General features: G+C 38.8%; 1 protein-coding gene across 1 annotated transcript in view; it reads left to right on the plus strand.

The window, feature by feature from the left end:
• Positions 1–348: 348 nt before the first annotated feature.
• Positions 349–15,519, plus strand: part of LOC104288025 (ubiquitin carboxyl-terminal hydrolase 45-like) — a gene marked incomplete at its 3' end in the record, with an annotated part of 30,308 nt that continues 15,137 nt past the window's right edge. The window contains exons 1-5 of the mRNA XM_009886762.1: positions 349–448; positions 2,572–2,741; positions 4,330–4,433; positions 4,942–5,042; positions 14,647–14,792. Coding sequence (XP_009885064.1) covers positions 349–448; positions 2,572–2,741; positions 4,330–4,433; positions 4,942–5,042; positions 14,647–14,792 — 621 coding nt within the window. The remainder of the gene's footprint in view (positions 449–2,571; positions 2,742–4,329; positions 4,434–4,941; positions 5,043–14,646; positions 14,793–15,519) is intronic.

The raw sequence follows: 15,519 nt of genomic DNA on the forward strand, positions 1-15,519 counted from the left end.
AGGTATGGCTGGAGCTCTGTAATAGTTTACTTTACAATAACAAAAATAAAGAAAATCTCGGTATCTCAAATATTTAACACTGCTGTCTGGAAGTGCGTGTCTCCTGTGGTTACAGATACAATTCATAATGTCATGTAACATTAACTAACTGATCTTACAACGTTCCTCAGAGTTTATTCCTGACACGTTCATACACCTTGTTACACAATAGCTGACATTAGTCAAAGCTTAAAACTATGTTTGTGAGGTTTGAATGTGTGATTTGATCTCATGCTTTTAGAATTCAAACTGAAGACGTTTGCTGAAGCATTTGGACAACCCCTGTTTCTCTTTCCCAGTAAGTAACAGATGCGGGTGAAAGATCCATCAAGAGCCAACCCCGAGAAAGCAAAGAGAAGCAAAAGGCCTAACAGGCCACAGGATGAGGACTCCTCAGATGATATTTCAGGTAAATACATAAAGTGATGTTTGGCCCTAAGGTTGAGGGCTTATAACTTCCATGTTGACTGGTGAAAACTACAAATCAGCAGTACCATGAAATACTTTTCTTGTTTGAATTTATAACAGAAATATCCCCAGTCAAGTGTTTATGACAAGATCGGTTGTTACACTATGTGACTGCCCAAAGGGCTGAAGAGTTGGTTGATCTTCAGTGACAACCTCTTCAGAGCAGGAGAATGGTCCTTTCCAATGCGCAGAAGGTCAAGGGCATGTGGCAGGAGGCTGCTTGGCTGAACGGGGAGCTTCCGACTGAGCTCAGAGGCAAAAAGGAAGGACAGAGAGGGTGGAGGCAGGTTTGGGCTGCCCTTGCAGGGGTCTGAGTGTGCAGGGATGGGATTAGGTGAGCCAGCCTCAGAATTGAATCTGATGAGGGTTGTAAAGGGTAAGATATGCTTGTATGGATACTGTGCCAGTAAAATGAAGGCTAGGGCAAGTGCAAACCTGCTGCTTGAGGGGGCAGGGGACCTAGGGACATGGGGCATGGGAAAGGGCTAAGGAGCTCAATCCTTCCTTTGCTTCTGTCTTCACGTGGAAGCTGGAAGCTCTGCCCTCGGTCCTCCCTGGTCCCTGAGCCTAATGGCAGACTCTGGGATTTAAGCATTGTCCAAATTATAAGAAGATTGAGAGCTGTTAAGCAAACTGGAAATGCTGAAGTCTGTGGGATCAGATGGGATGCATCTGAAGGTGCTGAGAGTGCAAGGTGATATTGTGAGGCTACACTCTTGTCATCTTCATGATAACAAATTGAGGAGAGCAGTTGGTATGCTAGAGGGTAGGTCTGCCATTCAGAGTCACCTAGACCCGCCGGAGAAATGGGCTAGCAGAAACTTCATGGAGTTCAACAAAGGCAAGTGGAGAGTTTGGCACCTGGGCCAAAGCAACGGTGCAGTTACAGGGTGGGAATCAATGGCTTGAAAACAGCTTTGCAGAAAAGGTCCTGGGGGTCCTAGTGCACATGCTGAATAAAAGCAAGCCACGTGGCTTGTGCCTGCTGTATGCCGGACTGCATTAACTAAAGTGCAGGGCGAGATGTGTGATTCTTTCCAACTTTTCAGCACTTGTGAGACCTCATCTGGAGTAGTGTGTCCCCAGTTGTGGGCTCCCTGTTACAAGAAGGACATTGATTTGTTGAACTGAGTCCAGCAGTGAGTCACCTCTTCCATGTTGTTAAGGAGATTGAGAACATGATGTTTGAAGAGGGGCTGAAGGGAATGGATTTGTTTAGCCAAAGGAGTGAAAGTAGTTTCTTTCTTTGACTGCCAGATAGGTTGTTATAGAGAAGGCAGAGCCAAACGCTTCTAGGAGGTCCATAATGAAAGGACTAAAGGCAACAGACAAAAGTTAGGGCAAGGAAAATTTGGGTAGGTCTGAGGAAATTTATTTTCACCCTGAGGATGGTCAGACAGAAAACTGATTTTCTGGTGAGTTGATGAAACCTCTGTCCTTGAAGATACTCAACACTCAGTTGAACAAAGCCATCGGCAACCAGATCTAAATTTGTATTTTGCCCTGTTTTGAATTAGGGTTTGGACAAGATGGCCTTCAGAGGTTCCTTCAAACCTAGGTTATTCTGTGATATTATAGTGGAATTTGTGCAAAAAATATGACAGAGAAGAATGGTAGTTGATACTCATATTGAGAATGGGCAGTTGTAGTAGGGATGCATGGGTATTTGAAAATCTTTCTTTATGGGTTAAAAAGGAGGTAACTGCCTGTGGTGTTATATGCAAAAATAGATTTATGTAGTATTTTACTGTTGACGATAAATCAAAACACAGGGAAATGGATTTTTTACAAAAGTAATCCCTGTACTTTTGTACAAAGTAGTTTATCTGTTTTTAAGAGGTGGTGTTTATTGACTTGAAAATGATTCTCCTTATGGAAAGACTGAAATAGATCCTTCATAAAATTCAGTATATGGGGAGCAGCTGAGTTTTCCTGTTTTAGGTCTTTGCTATTTTTTTCCTCATGCTGAATTTGTTGAAGATTCTGTTCTTTTAGTGTACACGTTCTCCCTTTCATAGCTATTATTTTTAATGGATGAAAGTGAGCACGTGTCATTTTCTCTAGGCTTAACCTGCCAGCACGTGAGCCAAGCGGTGGACGTGCATCATGTGAAGAGAGCAGTAGCTCAAAGCGTTTGGTCAATATGTGCAGAATGTCTGAAGGAGAGGCGGATGAGTGATGGTGAGCCCGTGGCGCCTTCGGACATATGGCTGTGTCTCAAATGTGGCTCTCAGGTAAGCATGCGCTGTAAATTTACAGAGGTGGATCGGCCCTGATTTTCTAAAGGATACGGCTGGTGTGGATCCTTGTCTGGCATCCCATTACCTTTGGTGGAACAATATGACATCAGTGCTTAGTTGTGAGAGTCCATGCTTCAGCTTCTTCAGTGGAGTGGGATGTGGCCTAATGTTCTTCTCGTCTGGTTTTTGGCAGTGTTTTGGGTTAGCTTTATGTGTTAGGGTGTGGTTCAGTATCACAAGTAGTAAGCGACGGTCCTGCCTTTTCTCTGTTCTTCATCTGCGTGTTATTTCCACTTATGGAGAACTGGATCCAGGAACTGTGTGGTTGCAAAATGCATCCGTTCAGCTGGCTCATCTGGCAGGAGATCCCACAAACACAAATGAAAAAACGGATATGGATATTGCTGAATCAACTTGCATTGTGGGCACTCAATTGCTAGATTTAATTGAAACCAGGGAGAAAGGACTGTGCTGGAGTGAGAATGCTGCTTTTTGTGGCAGCTAGCCATTAGGTTGGATCAGTTATAATGTCAAATCGTGACCTCAGAGTTTAAAATGGCAGGTCCTGACCCTAAGGGCTTGTGCAGGTTTCGGTTCTGTGAGTGAAATAAAGCCTGATACAGAAAAATTCAGTTTACAGGCAGTGTCAGGCTTTGTTCAGCTAATAGTTTCCTGAACAAAGCATTTCACAATTTTCTTAAAGAGTTTCGGTAGGTCTTACTATAGTAAGGACAGAAGCCAGCTCTTACCAGTATTATCTGAACAGATTTAATTTTGCAAAGAAACATGCTATTAGCAGGCTTCGGAAGATAGTTAACTAGATCTGAGAGGAGGACTTGTTATGGCTTGTCTCTGAAATTTTGTAGTTAAGGAGGGTTTTTAAAAGGAGTTAAATCTGTGTGCTTTTTTCATGTTTATGTTGTTAATAGCCTTCAAAACTCATGCCTCCTGAATTTTCTAAGTCCCACTCCGTAGATATTTGAAAAATTGCAAATGCTTTCTCTTGAAGCTGCTGTACATAAATAGTATGTTCTGAGTACCTTTTTCATACAAAACCAATTTATGTGCCTTTTGCTGTCTGGAATGCATTTGGCATTCTTGAGTGGTGAGGGTTACCTATACTGTTCTGTCCTTGATGTTCTGTGGACCAAATATACTACATAGTCATTTAATTCACATTTTTTTAGAGAAATCTTACTTTTCTGAATGGCATAATTTGCTGTCTATTGATACTTGTTAAAAAGCTAGGAATTATTTCTATTAAGTTAAAACAAACCTACTAATTTTCTGTACTTTTAACTGATTTTTCCCAGTAGAAAAGATGAGATTTTGGTTCTGTGTAGTCATTGATTTTCCTTTATTAGTAAAAATAAAATAATAAAAAAAAAAAGTTAATTTATAATACTGAAGTATAAAGAACGTTAGACCTTCCCAATCCTTGAGAATGCTAAGTAAGTATTTAGGGCACTATAGCTTTCTGTCTAATTTTGAAAAGTAAAGTTCTTGCGGTTTACTTAGTAATAATATAGTCTTTTCCTACTTCCCGTTTTACCCCTTACTGTGTTGATGTTTCCATTTTTAGGGATGTAGTAAGAACTCCGAAGGCCAGCATTCTCTGAAACACTTCCAAACAGCACGCACAGAACCTCACTGCATCGTTATCAGTCTCAGCACATGGATCATATGGTAAGAATGAGTATGCAGGTGTTGGTGTATGCTTGTATATAAGGACTACTCATAACTTAAAGCGATGTCTTTTCATTATAAAGAATGATTCTGACAGATAAAATGAATATTTTATATAGAGGAAAGGCAGGGTTTCTGGAGAGAAAATTAGTTTGTCCTTAGGACTCTCAGAGAGGTCAAAAATCAGTAGTAAGATAGAAGTTTGAGTCTGTTGTGTTCTGTAGAGAGTTGGCTGGTTATAGGAGTTTGTCCTTCCAGCTTGTTTTTATATGATTATTTGCAGGACTGTAAACTGAGATTATTTGCATCTGTAAGTATCACAGTGAATTTGGGCTGATCTATAGAAGGGCATATATGGGATGAGAGAATTCAATTTTATTTCTCTCTTTAGTGTGAAAAATTGTAACCTAGAGCTTAAGTAATTTGTGTAAGGTTGCTTGAGAGGTTTGTTAGAGCTGGGAGGTGCATCCAGATATCCCGAATTCCAGTTTGTTCTTCTTTTGTTTAGGTGTTATGAATGTAATGAAGAGCTGTCAACACATTGCAACAAAAAGGTTTTGGCTCAGATAGTTGACTTCCTTCAGAAACATGGTTCCAGGGCTGAACCAAGTAAGTTTACACAAATAGTTTTATCTGGAAACATCTATAATGTACTGTCTCTAAAAATGAGTATTTCAGCTTTCGATTCGTGTTAAACATACAATTGAAAAATTATGTATGATGTGAGTGTAATACAGTTTGTAACTACACAGTTACTTGGGCAAGTAATGCCTGTCAAAACGCAATTTCTTTTTTTTTTCTACAGTATGATTACATTTTAAAAATATTTTGGGCGCTGTAGGACAATTTTTCCAAATTTTGTCTTTAATGAAGAAAGTTTATTGTAGAGAAAATGTTACCTTAAATAAGATGCAATATAAATTAATGCACAAAAACTATATGCAAGCATAAATGAATTGAATTTTCCTAGTGTGGATGTGTCACATCTTAATTTTTTTCTGATTTAAATTTGTTTTCCACAGTTAATTTAATTCATTTAAGTGAATTTTCTAGTACTCTGTTATTGAATGTAACGCTTTCTGTTCATTTATGTGATTGGGTTTTAATTGATAGAACACTCATTTCTATTCATAGAAAATACTATTCAATTATTTTCTTAACATTAGGAGGCTACTCTATCTTCTCAATATACGTAAAAGTAGATGGAACTTTGTACGTGTGGCCCTCAACTGTCTACTCTTTATAATGTTGACGTTATTTGTCCGTGCTGTAACACACTTGGCAGCATTTCTGGCTTGTGACTTAGAGAGTGCACTGGATTCCAGATTTTCCTCACAAAAAAACAGCTTAAGGAAACTTTTAAAACAATTGGTTGCAGTTTTAGCAGAGATAATCAACTGGTTAGAAATAAGAATTGAAAATAATTGCCTTGCTGAATTAGACTAGGTATTCCTCTAGCTGCATGTGCGTAAATCCTACTGGTTTTAAGAGATGTTACATATTTTTTGAGGGGAAAAATGAAGGGCCACTCAGAAATACGTATTTTATATTTTGATCTAGTCACAAGTTGTATGTTAAATTACTCAATTATAATGATTTGATAAATTGCTGCTTTTTGCATCTTTTCACGTGAAGCAATGAAAATACAGTATGTGATTTCACTTTTGTTCGCAGCTTCAGTTTAAAGTTTACATTTAGTAAACGGGTGTTGCAGATTGCTTGCAGATGAAAATCCTGTAGTGTTTGTTTGAGTTAATTCAATGGAAACTATTTCATTTTAGTTTTGTACCGCTGGATAAGACTTTCAGAGTGTTACGACTCTGTGCTTCGTGGTTTAGATGCTTAATTTATGAGTCTTCAAAATATCTAAATTTTTTGGAGTTTGGTGCTTAGAAGTTTTCTGTGAAATGTCTTAAATTAAGCAACCAAAATTCCAAGCTAAATGAGGAGAAGTAAGCTTAAATTATGCCCAGAATTTGTTAAAAATCAGGAATCTATAGCAGAGTATTTTTCTGCTCTATATGTGTTTGTGTTTCTTTTTGACACTCTGTTTTGAAAATACATATATTTCATTTAAATATTTGCCTGATACAACCATAAACTCTTTTGTGTAACCAGACACAAAATGTAACTTTTTTTTTTGTTAGAGCATGAACATTTCTCCCCGTGCCCGGCCTCCCATTTTATTTAAACCAGTTTTCCCTTCAGTTTCTGAAATCGGGCACTGAAATGAAAAAATAGCTACCATCCAGCTCCAGTTTGTGGTCACGCGTGTTGTGATGGAGTGCATTGAGCTGGCCTTTGGTGGAGAAGGAGGTTCCCGACAGTGACGTAAAAGGTAGAGCTGGGTACCGATGGTGACGTCAGGCGAGCGGTGTGTTGTGGGCAGCGCGAGGCGGTGGGAGGCGCGGGGCAGTTTTAAATCGGTGGCAGACTGCAGAGTCTACTTTCCCAGTGTCTCCAATCGTGTGTTAACTGGTCTTCACGGTTACGCTTCATCCTTCAAATTCATGCATGTGCCTGGTTTTGAGCATGCGAATGGTCACGCCAGCGTCCTTCAAGGCTGAGGAAGTCATGCGCGAGCCTTGCAGGGTGGCCTCTTCGACAGCAAGAGGTCTCAGTGTGTGGAGGTTGCTCCTGCAGGGCAGTCATGTCTTCTGCTCTGTGCCAGGAGAGACCTAAGGCTCACGTGCAAGCCAGTTTTCACACAAAAAGTGAGCGTGTGTGAACCTCCAGTAGCAGCTTTAAAGCTGGGAATCAGCGACCCTCTCTATGAGGCAGAGTATGGCTGTGCTGAGTAGTTTGGGTCCTGTTCTTGAGAGTTCTGGGAACATTGGCCCAAAGATGATTTGTTGAGTTTTCTTAAGTGGCAGGGAGAAGAGGAAGAAGTTGTTTGCCTGGCATGCTTTGCTGCATTGGGCCGGGCTCCTCGCTGGAAGAGGCTGGGAAACAGCCGTGTATTGATAAATGAGTAGTATGCGTGAGAGGGAATTCCCAGGCAGAGTTCACTTTGATAAGTGTAACAGCAGTGCCTTTTTATTCACTTTGGTAAGTGTAACAGCAATGCCTTTTCTGTTTTATGTCAAATACAAATACTTGGACTGACATACTTGGTACTTCCCCTAACAAAATGTAGCTTAAGTAAGACTTTTTCTCTTTTTCTCTTTTTTTTTCTCTTTTTCTCTTTTTCTCTTTTTCTCTTTTTCTCTTTTTCTCTTTTTCTCTTTTTCTCTTTTTCTCTTTTTCTCTTTTTCTCTTTTTCTCTTTTTCTCTTTTTCTCTTTTTCTCTTTTTCTCTTTTTCTCTTTTTCTCTTTTTCTCTTTTTCTCTTTTTCTCTTTTTCTCTTTTTCTCTTTTTCTCTTTTTCTCTTTTTCTCTTTTTCTCTTTTTCTCTTTTTCTCTTTTTCTCTTTTTCTCTTTTTCTCTTTTTCTCTTTTTCTCTTTTTCTCTTTTTCTCTTTTTCTCTTTTTCTCTTTTCTCTTTCTCTCTCTCTTTCTCTCTCTCTTTCTCTCTCTCTTTCTCTCTCTCTTTCTTTCTCTTTCTCTTTCTCTTTTTCTTTAAATTAGACTGCCTATAAGGATATTTTTAAAATTAGAATCTGAAATTGAAATGTAATTCATGCTGTTATCCAGAACACAAAAGAAACAAAGCATAACAGTGAAAATTAACTCTACTATTGTTGACAACTTATCTTTTGGTTTTAAGTGTAGCATTTTATTTCATGTTACAGTGATATTTTGAGTATAATTGTCATCCTTTAAATAATTAGTTGGCTTATGTTTTTTTAATTCATTTTGTATATTCAGCCATTATAAAAATAAGCTACTCTAATTTTAAATAAATGAAAAATAACTTGTGAGAAACAAGTAGTGTAAACCTGACAATTAATAATTCATATTTCCCACTTAAAAATCAATCTTGTGCATTTTTCCCCATTGCTTTTCTTAAGCAATGGGAAAATTAATTTTTTGTATCAGAATGTGGCACTGTAACAACAAATCATCTTATGTCTGGGTTTCTTTCTGTTTTAACAACTGGTTGGCATGGTGCATCATTAGAATTCAAATAGTATTCTGTAGAAATTTCTGCATAAATGCAGTATGAACATGGATATAAGTAACAGATGAGAGCTGCTAGTTGGTTGGGTTTCTCTCTCAAAACTGCAGGAGTCATTTAAAGATAAAATAATCAGCCTGAACATGTAAGGGAGGGTTATATAGATTTCCTAATTAATGCATCTTGGAAAATAAACAAAAGCAAAATGCTTGTCATTTGGTACTAATGTGGTGGAATAGTGTGGCAGCAGGATCCCTGCTTTTCACTCGGCCTCTCATAAAGATTCAACTTCACTTCAGCTGTAAAAATGTGCAAATTACATTACTACTACATGACTGACTTTTGTAATTACATTAAGCGATTGAGATAAATCCCAGTGCTGGGTTCCCAAAAGAATGCTTGCAGCTGTGTGATTTTCGCATCTGATCCTATGGTTTGTTGTACCCAGCAATGCCTGCTTTTTTTTTTTTTTTCCTTTTTTTTTTTTTCAGAGGAGTCTGTTTGGTTAAGAGGTCATGTTGGGCACAAGATGGAAGAATAAAGCAAGACTGCTTTCTAGGGTGTACCACCCAGAAATTTGTTTTGTGGAAAAGGTTAGCGGGCCATGATGATTTTCACAGAAAGGCAGGTGCAGTATTGTCCGTGTGGCACACTTGTGAGCTTCACATGGACATAATGCACATGTAGTACACAGAAACCATGCTGAGACATTGCGATCCGTGAGTCTGCTCATTTGCTGGAGAAAATAAATTGTTTTGCAGTCTTAAAAGTGAATATTATTCCTTTACAAAAGCCAAATTAGGTGTCGATGGAGACATAAGATTGCATACTCAATTTTTTTAGAGAGCAGTTAATTAAATTTGTTTGTGTGGCAATAGAATGTGAAGGAAGAATATTTATTCTCAAATTTTCTAGTTAAATTTATTGTTGGGAAGGTCAAGCAGAGGAATGAGATTTTGCTAGTAAGTTCAACTGCTCAGATTTGCCAGTGGGTGAAAGTTAGAAACTTGATTTTTGTTTTAATGGGTGTAACTGATACAAACCAAAGATTAAAAAATATATAATTTTACAGTATAGTAATAGGTGTTAATTTGTATAGAAAAGCAAATTGTATGATGAATAATTTTTCAGATTTGCATTCGTCTGTGGGTATTAGCAGTTGACAAAGGATCGCACTGAGAAAATTAATTGTGTTCTTTCATAATTGATTTTTACTGTGTGTAATTTGGACCTTAAAATCATATAAGTCCATTCTGACTATTTGAAAAGACAATTAACTAGCAAAATAAAGCAGAATATGTCGATTCTCCAAATCTGAGATACACTTCAGCAAAAAGACATTTCTGTTGTCGGTCATAAATTTTTCTTTCAAGTTTACTTACTTGTTAGGGGCTACTGTTAATTATGCAAGTTGCAAAGAGATGAAAACTGAATCATTGGCAAAAAAATTTTTACAGTTCTGTCATTTTTATCCATGGATTCTTCCCTTTCCTGTATTTATTTACTTGCGAGGTGTAGCACAAGTCATTTGAGCATAGAAGATCAAAATTGGTGCTTGAGTAGCTTGCTCTTTTACACTGTGCAGACATGTTTTTTAGTTTATAACATTCTGGCAGAATCAGAGAAATAAAATTTTTGTTGTAATCTCTAATTTGGTAAGATTGTAACGCTGCAAGAGCCATTCGTCTTTTAAAACATAAAGCTAGTGATGATTTCAGAAGTGAACCGTACTGTTTTTCTAAGGGTTAGATTCTCGTTGTTGTACAGAGTTGAAAAAAAAATCTAAATATTTTAAATAAAAAAGGAGCTCTAGACAATTTAGTAGCATTTCATAATACAGCATGATGAGAACTTGGTAAAAGAAAGGCAATCTATTAACCTTGCTTTTACTGTGAAGACCTTCAACTGAGGTACCAGAGTTGTATTCAATAGAGAAGGCTTGACCTTGGAATAAAAGTGCATATTCCTGGAACCATCTTTTTTAATTAAAAAAAAAAAAAAAGTTGCATTGAAAAGAGAAGCAAAAATGCTTACTCCCCCGCCTGAAAGAAAAATTGGATGTCATTTATCTTTTTGCTTGCATACCATCTGCACCCCCAGGCACAGCTCAGTTTCAGCAAGGGCGGTACAGAAGTCCACGAGCACCGCAAATGTTTGAAATACTGGCAAAACAAACTGATGGAGAACCTGCCATAAGTTTTCTGAACGTCTTTTGCAAGTGGATGTGTCAGCACTGTGTGTGTTTGTGCACCTGGTCTGGCGACTTGCTCTGATTCATGGACTGAATCGCTGTCTGTGTTAACGTTGGGCTTAGGAATCTCGGTGACATACCCACAAGGCTGATGTTGTGCAGCTGTGGGACACAACGATGTTCCTTGTAAGAGGGCTTACAAGACAAGACTACGGGTGAGCAGAAGTAGGTAAAAAAAAAAAAAAAATGCTGAAAAGAGTGGCAGGACGAGCGCTTTGCAGGAAGAGCTGTAACAGCGGAGCAGTCCTGACTGCTGTCCTCTTGCGTCTGGGTCTGGTGGGAAGGGGGGTTGCTAGCGTGGGGGACAGCAGGGTGACGTCGGGAAGCTGGAAGGCAGCACCTAAGCACAAGCGCAACTGTCCAGGCGCCGAAGGAGTGAGTGCTGGAGGTGGATGTCATGGTGGGACCAGAGGCAGGCACTGACCTGGTGCCAGGGAAGAGGTGGTCAGTAGGGTGTGATGGGTCGGATGGAGAGCTGGGCAGTGGGTCTTGGCAAGGTGCTTCAGTCAGGCATCTCTGCAGCCAGAGAGGCTTTGTTGAGGGAAAATGAGGTTGTGGTGATCAGGGCACAACTTGGGTGAGAGTTTTCCCTGTGTGACTGGATGAGAAGGACCACCTCTACAACAAAACTGCAGAAGGAGTCTGACAGAGAAGTGTAGTCTGAATATGTGAGCCCCAAAACAGTCACAGTCGGATGCGCTGTCCCTTCTGTGGAGGGACAAACCTGCCTGGGGCTGATGTCCACAGTGCCTGAGAAGGGCAGAGAGGTTGAGGGGCACCATGTCGATTCTCTAAAAGATGTAATAGTGAACTACAGGCAGAAATCAATCTACGAATTTAATTACTTTTGTGCTTCTCACCTGTCTTGCTCTTGTTAACATTAACGAGGTCCTTTATAACAGGTATTACTGCATGCAGCCGAATGGCTTGGAGTACTTCTTTTCTCAAAACACTGTTTGGCCAGGAACTGAAGGCCCTTGTGGGCAGCAGCAGATGACAGATATTTCAATGGAATCCTTCTGCTGGGGTCCTTGTTGTGTCTATACTGGCATAAAAGTCACTTTTCGTATCCAAAAGCACGCCTGTTAAAACATTACAGGATTGCAAGATTGTGTCGGCAAGCGTCTGTGGAACAGTTCAGTGCAAATTCACTTTAAAAAATTACATATTACCCTTTTGATTAATAACATGCTTGTAGCCTTGGGTTAATCTTGCAGAAGGACCCTCCAGCCCCAATCTGTAGAAGTATTAGCTATCCCAGTCATTACCAGCATCTTCTATTAAGACTGACCAACTCTTCACATGTCAGCTAAACATTCAGCTTCAGGCCTGTCTGTCATTTATCACTGAGCTGGGAACACTGAGCAGAGTTAAATTAAAAACTGCTGTCCCTCCTCTGGCTTTGTATATGTCCTTAAAAATATCTGCATGGAATAAGCGAAGCAGCAGATAATGTTTGTAATGGCAAAGCAACACTTTTCTGTCAAGACTTTCACAGATACAAAAAACATAAAATGTCACGTGGATTGTGTTTTTAAAATCTATTAAAAAATCAAGAGACAGTAATTAAAACCTTCTGAATAAAAGGAGTTTCCTAGACTTCAGTAACAACATACAGGCCTTTTCTTAATTTACTACTACTTCTCCTTATCCCTGTACTAATTATCCAGCTTTGCAGCAATCGGATATCTGGTTCTCATTTATTGTGTTTTATAATTGCGTATTCATCCAGCTCGTATCGCAAAGCTGGATGCTTCAGCTTTGTTTTTCCCCCTTAAATAATTTATATGTAAGGTTCAGCAAATGGAACCTTGCTACTTGTGTGAAGCTGCCATTTAACCATGAAGTGAAATGCTTTTATCGAGTTTGCCCTGCAGATATGGTCCGCTGTGGCAGTGCTGTCCATATTTGGTGGCTGTGCAAGGAGAGCCAGGTGGTGCTGCAAAGCATAGCACAGTGAAGCGTGGACAGATCTAGGTTTGACATTTGTCATCCTGTACTGCTAAAGGGAAGAGAAAAATCTGCTTTTCCATATGCTTATGCTTTAATTTTTGCCTGCAGTTTTGTCCAGATGGCCTTGTGAACATTGTTTACTTTAAGATGCTGTCCCAGATGTTTTTGAATGCCGATGGATAAATGCAACAACTGTGGTATACTAATACACAAATTATTTACACAATTTTGGCTTTTTTCTTTTTTTTTTTTTTTCTTTTTAACCATCTCTTCTCCCCGGAACTTCTCTCACTTTTCTGAGGGGAAGAAGTCTCCACTTGTATTATTAGATTTCTGAGAGCGAGCAGTGCCTTACAGTTGCAGAAACTTGGAGCTCCCGTTCTCTTGCTATGATTCTTTTGGAGCTCTGCATGGGTGGACACTGGACACTCAGACACTGTAGCGTGACCCCTGTAAGCATGGCAATTAAAAGGTGTTGCTGCACGTGGCCCATAAAACAGTGACTATGTCAGGGTGTGAGGAGCTCCCAAGCTGGTTGTCATTCATTGCGTTCAAAAACACCTTGTCTGCTTTTTCAAGGAACGCTTGGTGCCTTACTTTGCCCTTGTACTGTCTTAATTTTCCACACGAGTGGGAAGGAGAGTATTTTAAAGCTGTGTAAGCAGTATTACGGAGAACATTTGAAAATGTTTTTAAACAGCAAAGCACCTCTAACTGCTTTTTGACAAACTGGGATCCAATTCTGAGAAATACTTATGCCTTAATGGCACTATATGGTGCAGACAGGCTGCATCACAAGCTTGTTGCCAGATACAATAGATATTTAGATATTTTAATGACTTTTTTTTTTATTTAATTATATTTTTTCATCTTCTAAGCAAGAAACTACTTAGGAGTGTACATAAAAGAACCTTTTGGCATGAGCATTTCATTAACGTAAATAGGCCTGTTAGCTATTTCTCAAGAACACTTTAATGAGACTTCAATGTGAAACTCATTAGAACAAATATATGAATTCATATGTCAAGACAGAGATTGCAGCATCACAGTTTTTGGCATCCATTAAATCCATAACTCGTTTACATTGACATGCATTGTTAATCAATATTTAAGACACTGCAAATGTCAGTAATGTTCATATTTAGTCCTGCAACCATGACAATATGAAAGTTGCTAGTAGAATTTCAGGCTACATATTGTTATCTCAAGTCTTTCCATTACCTCTAGGCTACAAGTTAATGACTGTCTAACTTTGCTGCCCCTCATCTATTTAAATAATAAAGGAAATAGGGAAATACGTGGATGTAATACTGGTAGCGTATTTCATTGCAGTTTTATCAAATTTTTGTTGTTTAAAACTAAAACAGCAGCATTGGATGCATTTGGGTTGTGTTAGCGATTCCTCAGGCTGTGACAACGGGAGGCGGGTGGAGGAGCAAACGTAGCGTTTGGGGGAACTGATAACTACGCTGATTTGGCTGTTGACCTAGTACAAGGCAGTTCAAACAAAGTGCGATAATTGATAAAGACTTGCAGCATTCAGGTGGTAACTTTTGGTTACCTCTCCTCAAATGCACCCAAAAGGAGTCTTTGTGTGGTGTTTCTAGTGTGCCTAATGAACGTACGTCTTCACTGCCTGTTGTTAATAAACTAGCAGAGCCCGTTTTGCTTTATTGCTTGGGTAATTGAAGAAGTCGCAGTCTTACAGGACAGTGTGATTATTGTGGAAGGTTTTGTTGAATATATGTAGTTGTTGGGGCGATTTTTTCTTCCCCAGGAGTTTAACTGCTGATATATCTTTTTTTTTTTTTTTCAAAGATTACATAAAGCAGCTTAGAGTACCATCAAGGTATCTTTCCGCAGATGTTAAAAATGATAAATGTAATCCGTGGAAGGACTTAATTGATTAAACTATGCAATTACATAGCAATATTAATCTGTAGTTTAATTACAGGTTCATCAAAAATCATACGACTCCGTGAAGAAAACAGTGAAACAAGTGAAATACTGAAAGGAAAAAGTTCTGGTAATGGTGCATCAGTTCCAGTTAAAGGAATAAATAATTTAGGAAATACATGCTTTTTTAATGCTGTCATGCAGGTAAGATGGAAAGATCATACGTCTTTCTCTTAATAGATTTCAGAAATACTTAATCTGTATAAACTGTGGGCTTCAGAAAAGGTTCTGACTGTTACCAGTCTTCATTCTGCTTTCTGAAGGTCTTTTTCGAATTCTTTTTACTCCTTGCTGTCCAAGCAAGATCTCCTGTTACGACAAAAAAGAATTCCTGGATCAGTAGCATTTTTCACAGTAATGAGACAAATGAAAATGTCGTTTTACACATTGCATATGTGTGTGGGTTGTGCTCTAGCATATGGTTTTATTTGTAGTTCAGCATTAGGCAGTCATGAGTAATGCACAGTATTTACCATACTGGTGGGTGTGAAAAGTGGTACTTTACGTGTAATGTAAATGTCTGCACAGTGCTTTGTGATGGTTTTAAGCCCCTACAGTGAATGCAGTTATAAAAGTACTTTTATTGATTTTTTTTTTTTTTCTGACCAGAATAAGAGGAATGAGCTATACTAATACTCTTTTATTGATGTTGAGTGTACCACTAATCCAACATCCTCAAAAAAGCAGCAGCCTTAGTGGGTTTTATATTGGACCATCCTATTGCTTGTCAGTTGAGCAGGGACATCTGTATGTGTGCAGACAGGAGTGAACAAATCGGAGAAAACTGCTTCAAAGGTGTTCTGAACTGGCACTCTTTACCTTGTGTTTATGGTGGTGATTACAAAACTCGGTAAACAAACAGTAAATTTTT

The sequence above is a fragment of the Charadrius vociferus genome, unplaced genomic scaffold, assembly GCF_000708025.1.
Source record: "Charadrius vociferus isolate BGI_N301 unplaced genomic scaffold, ASM70802v2 scaffold76, whole genome shotgun sequence".
In the NCBI taxonomy this organism is placed as follows: domain Eukaryota; kingdom Metazoa; phylum Chordata; class Aves; order Charadriiformes; family Charadriidae; genus Charadrius; species Charadrius vociferus.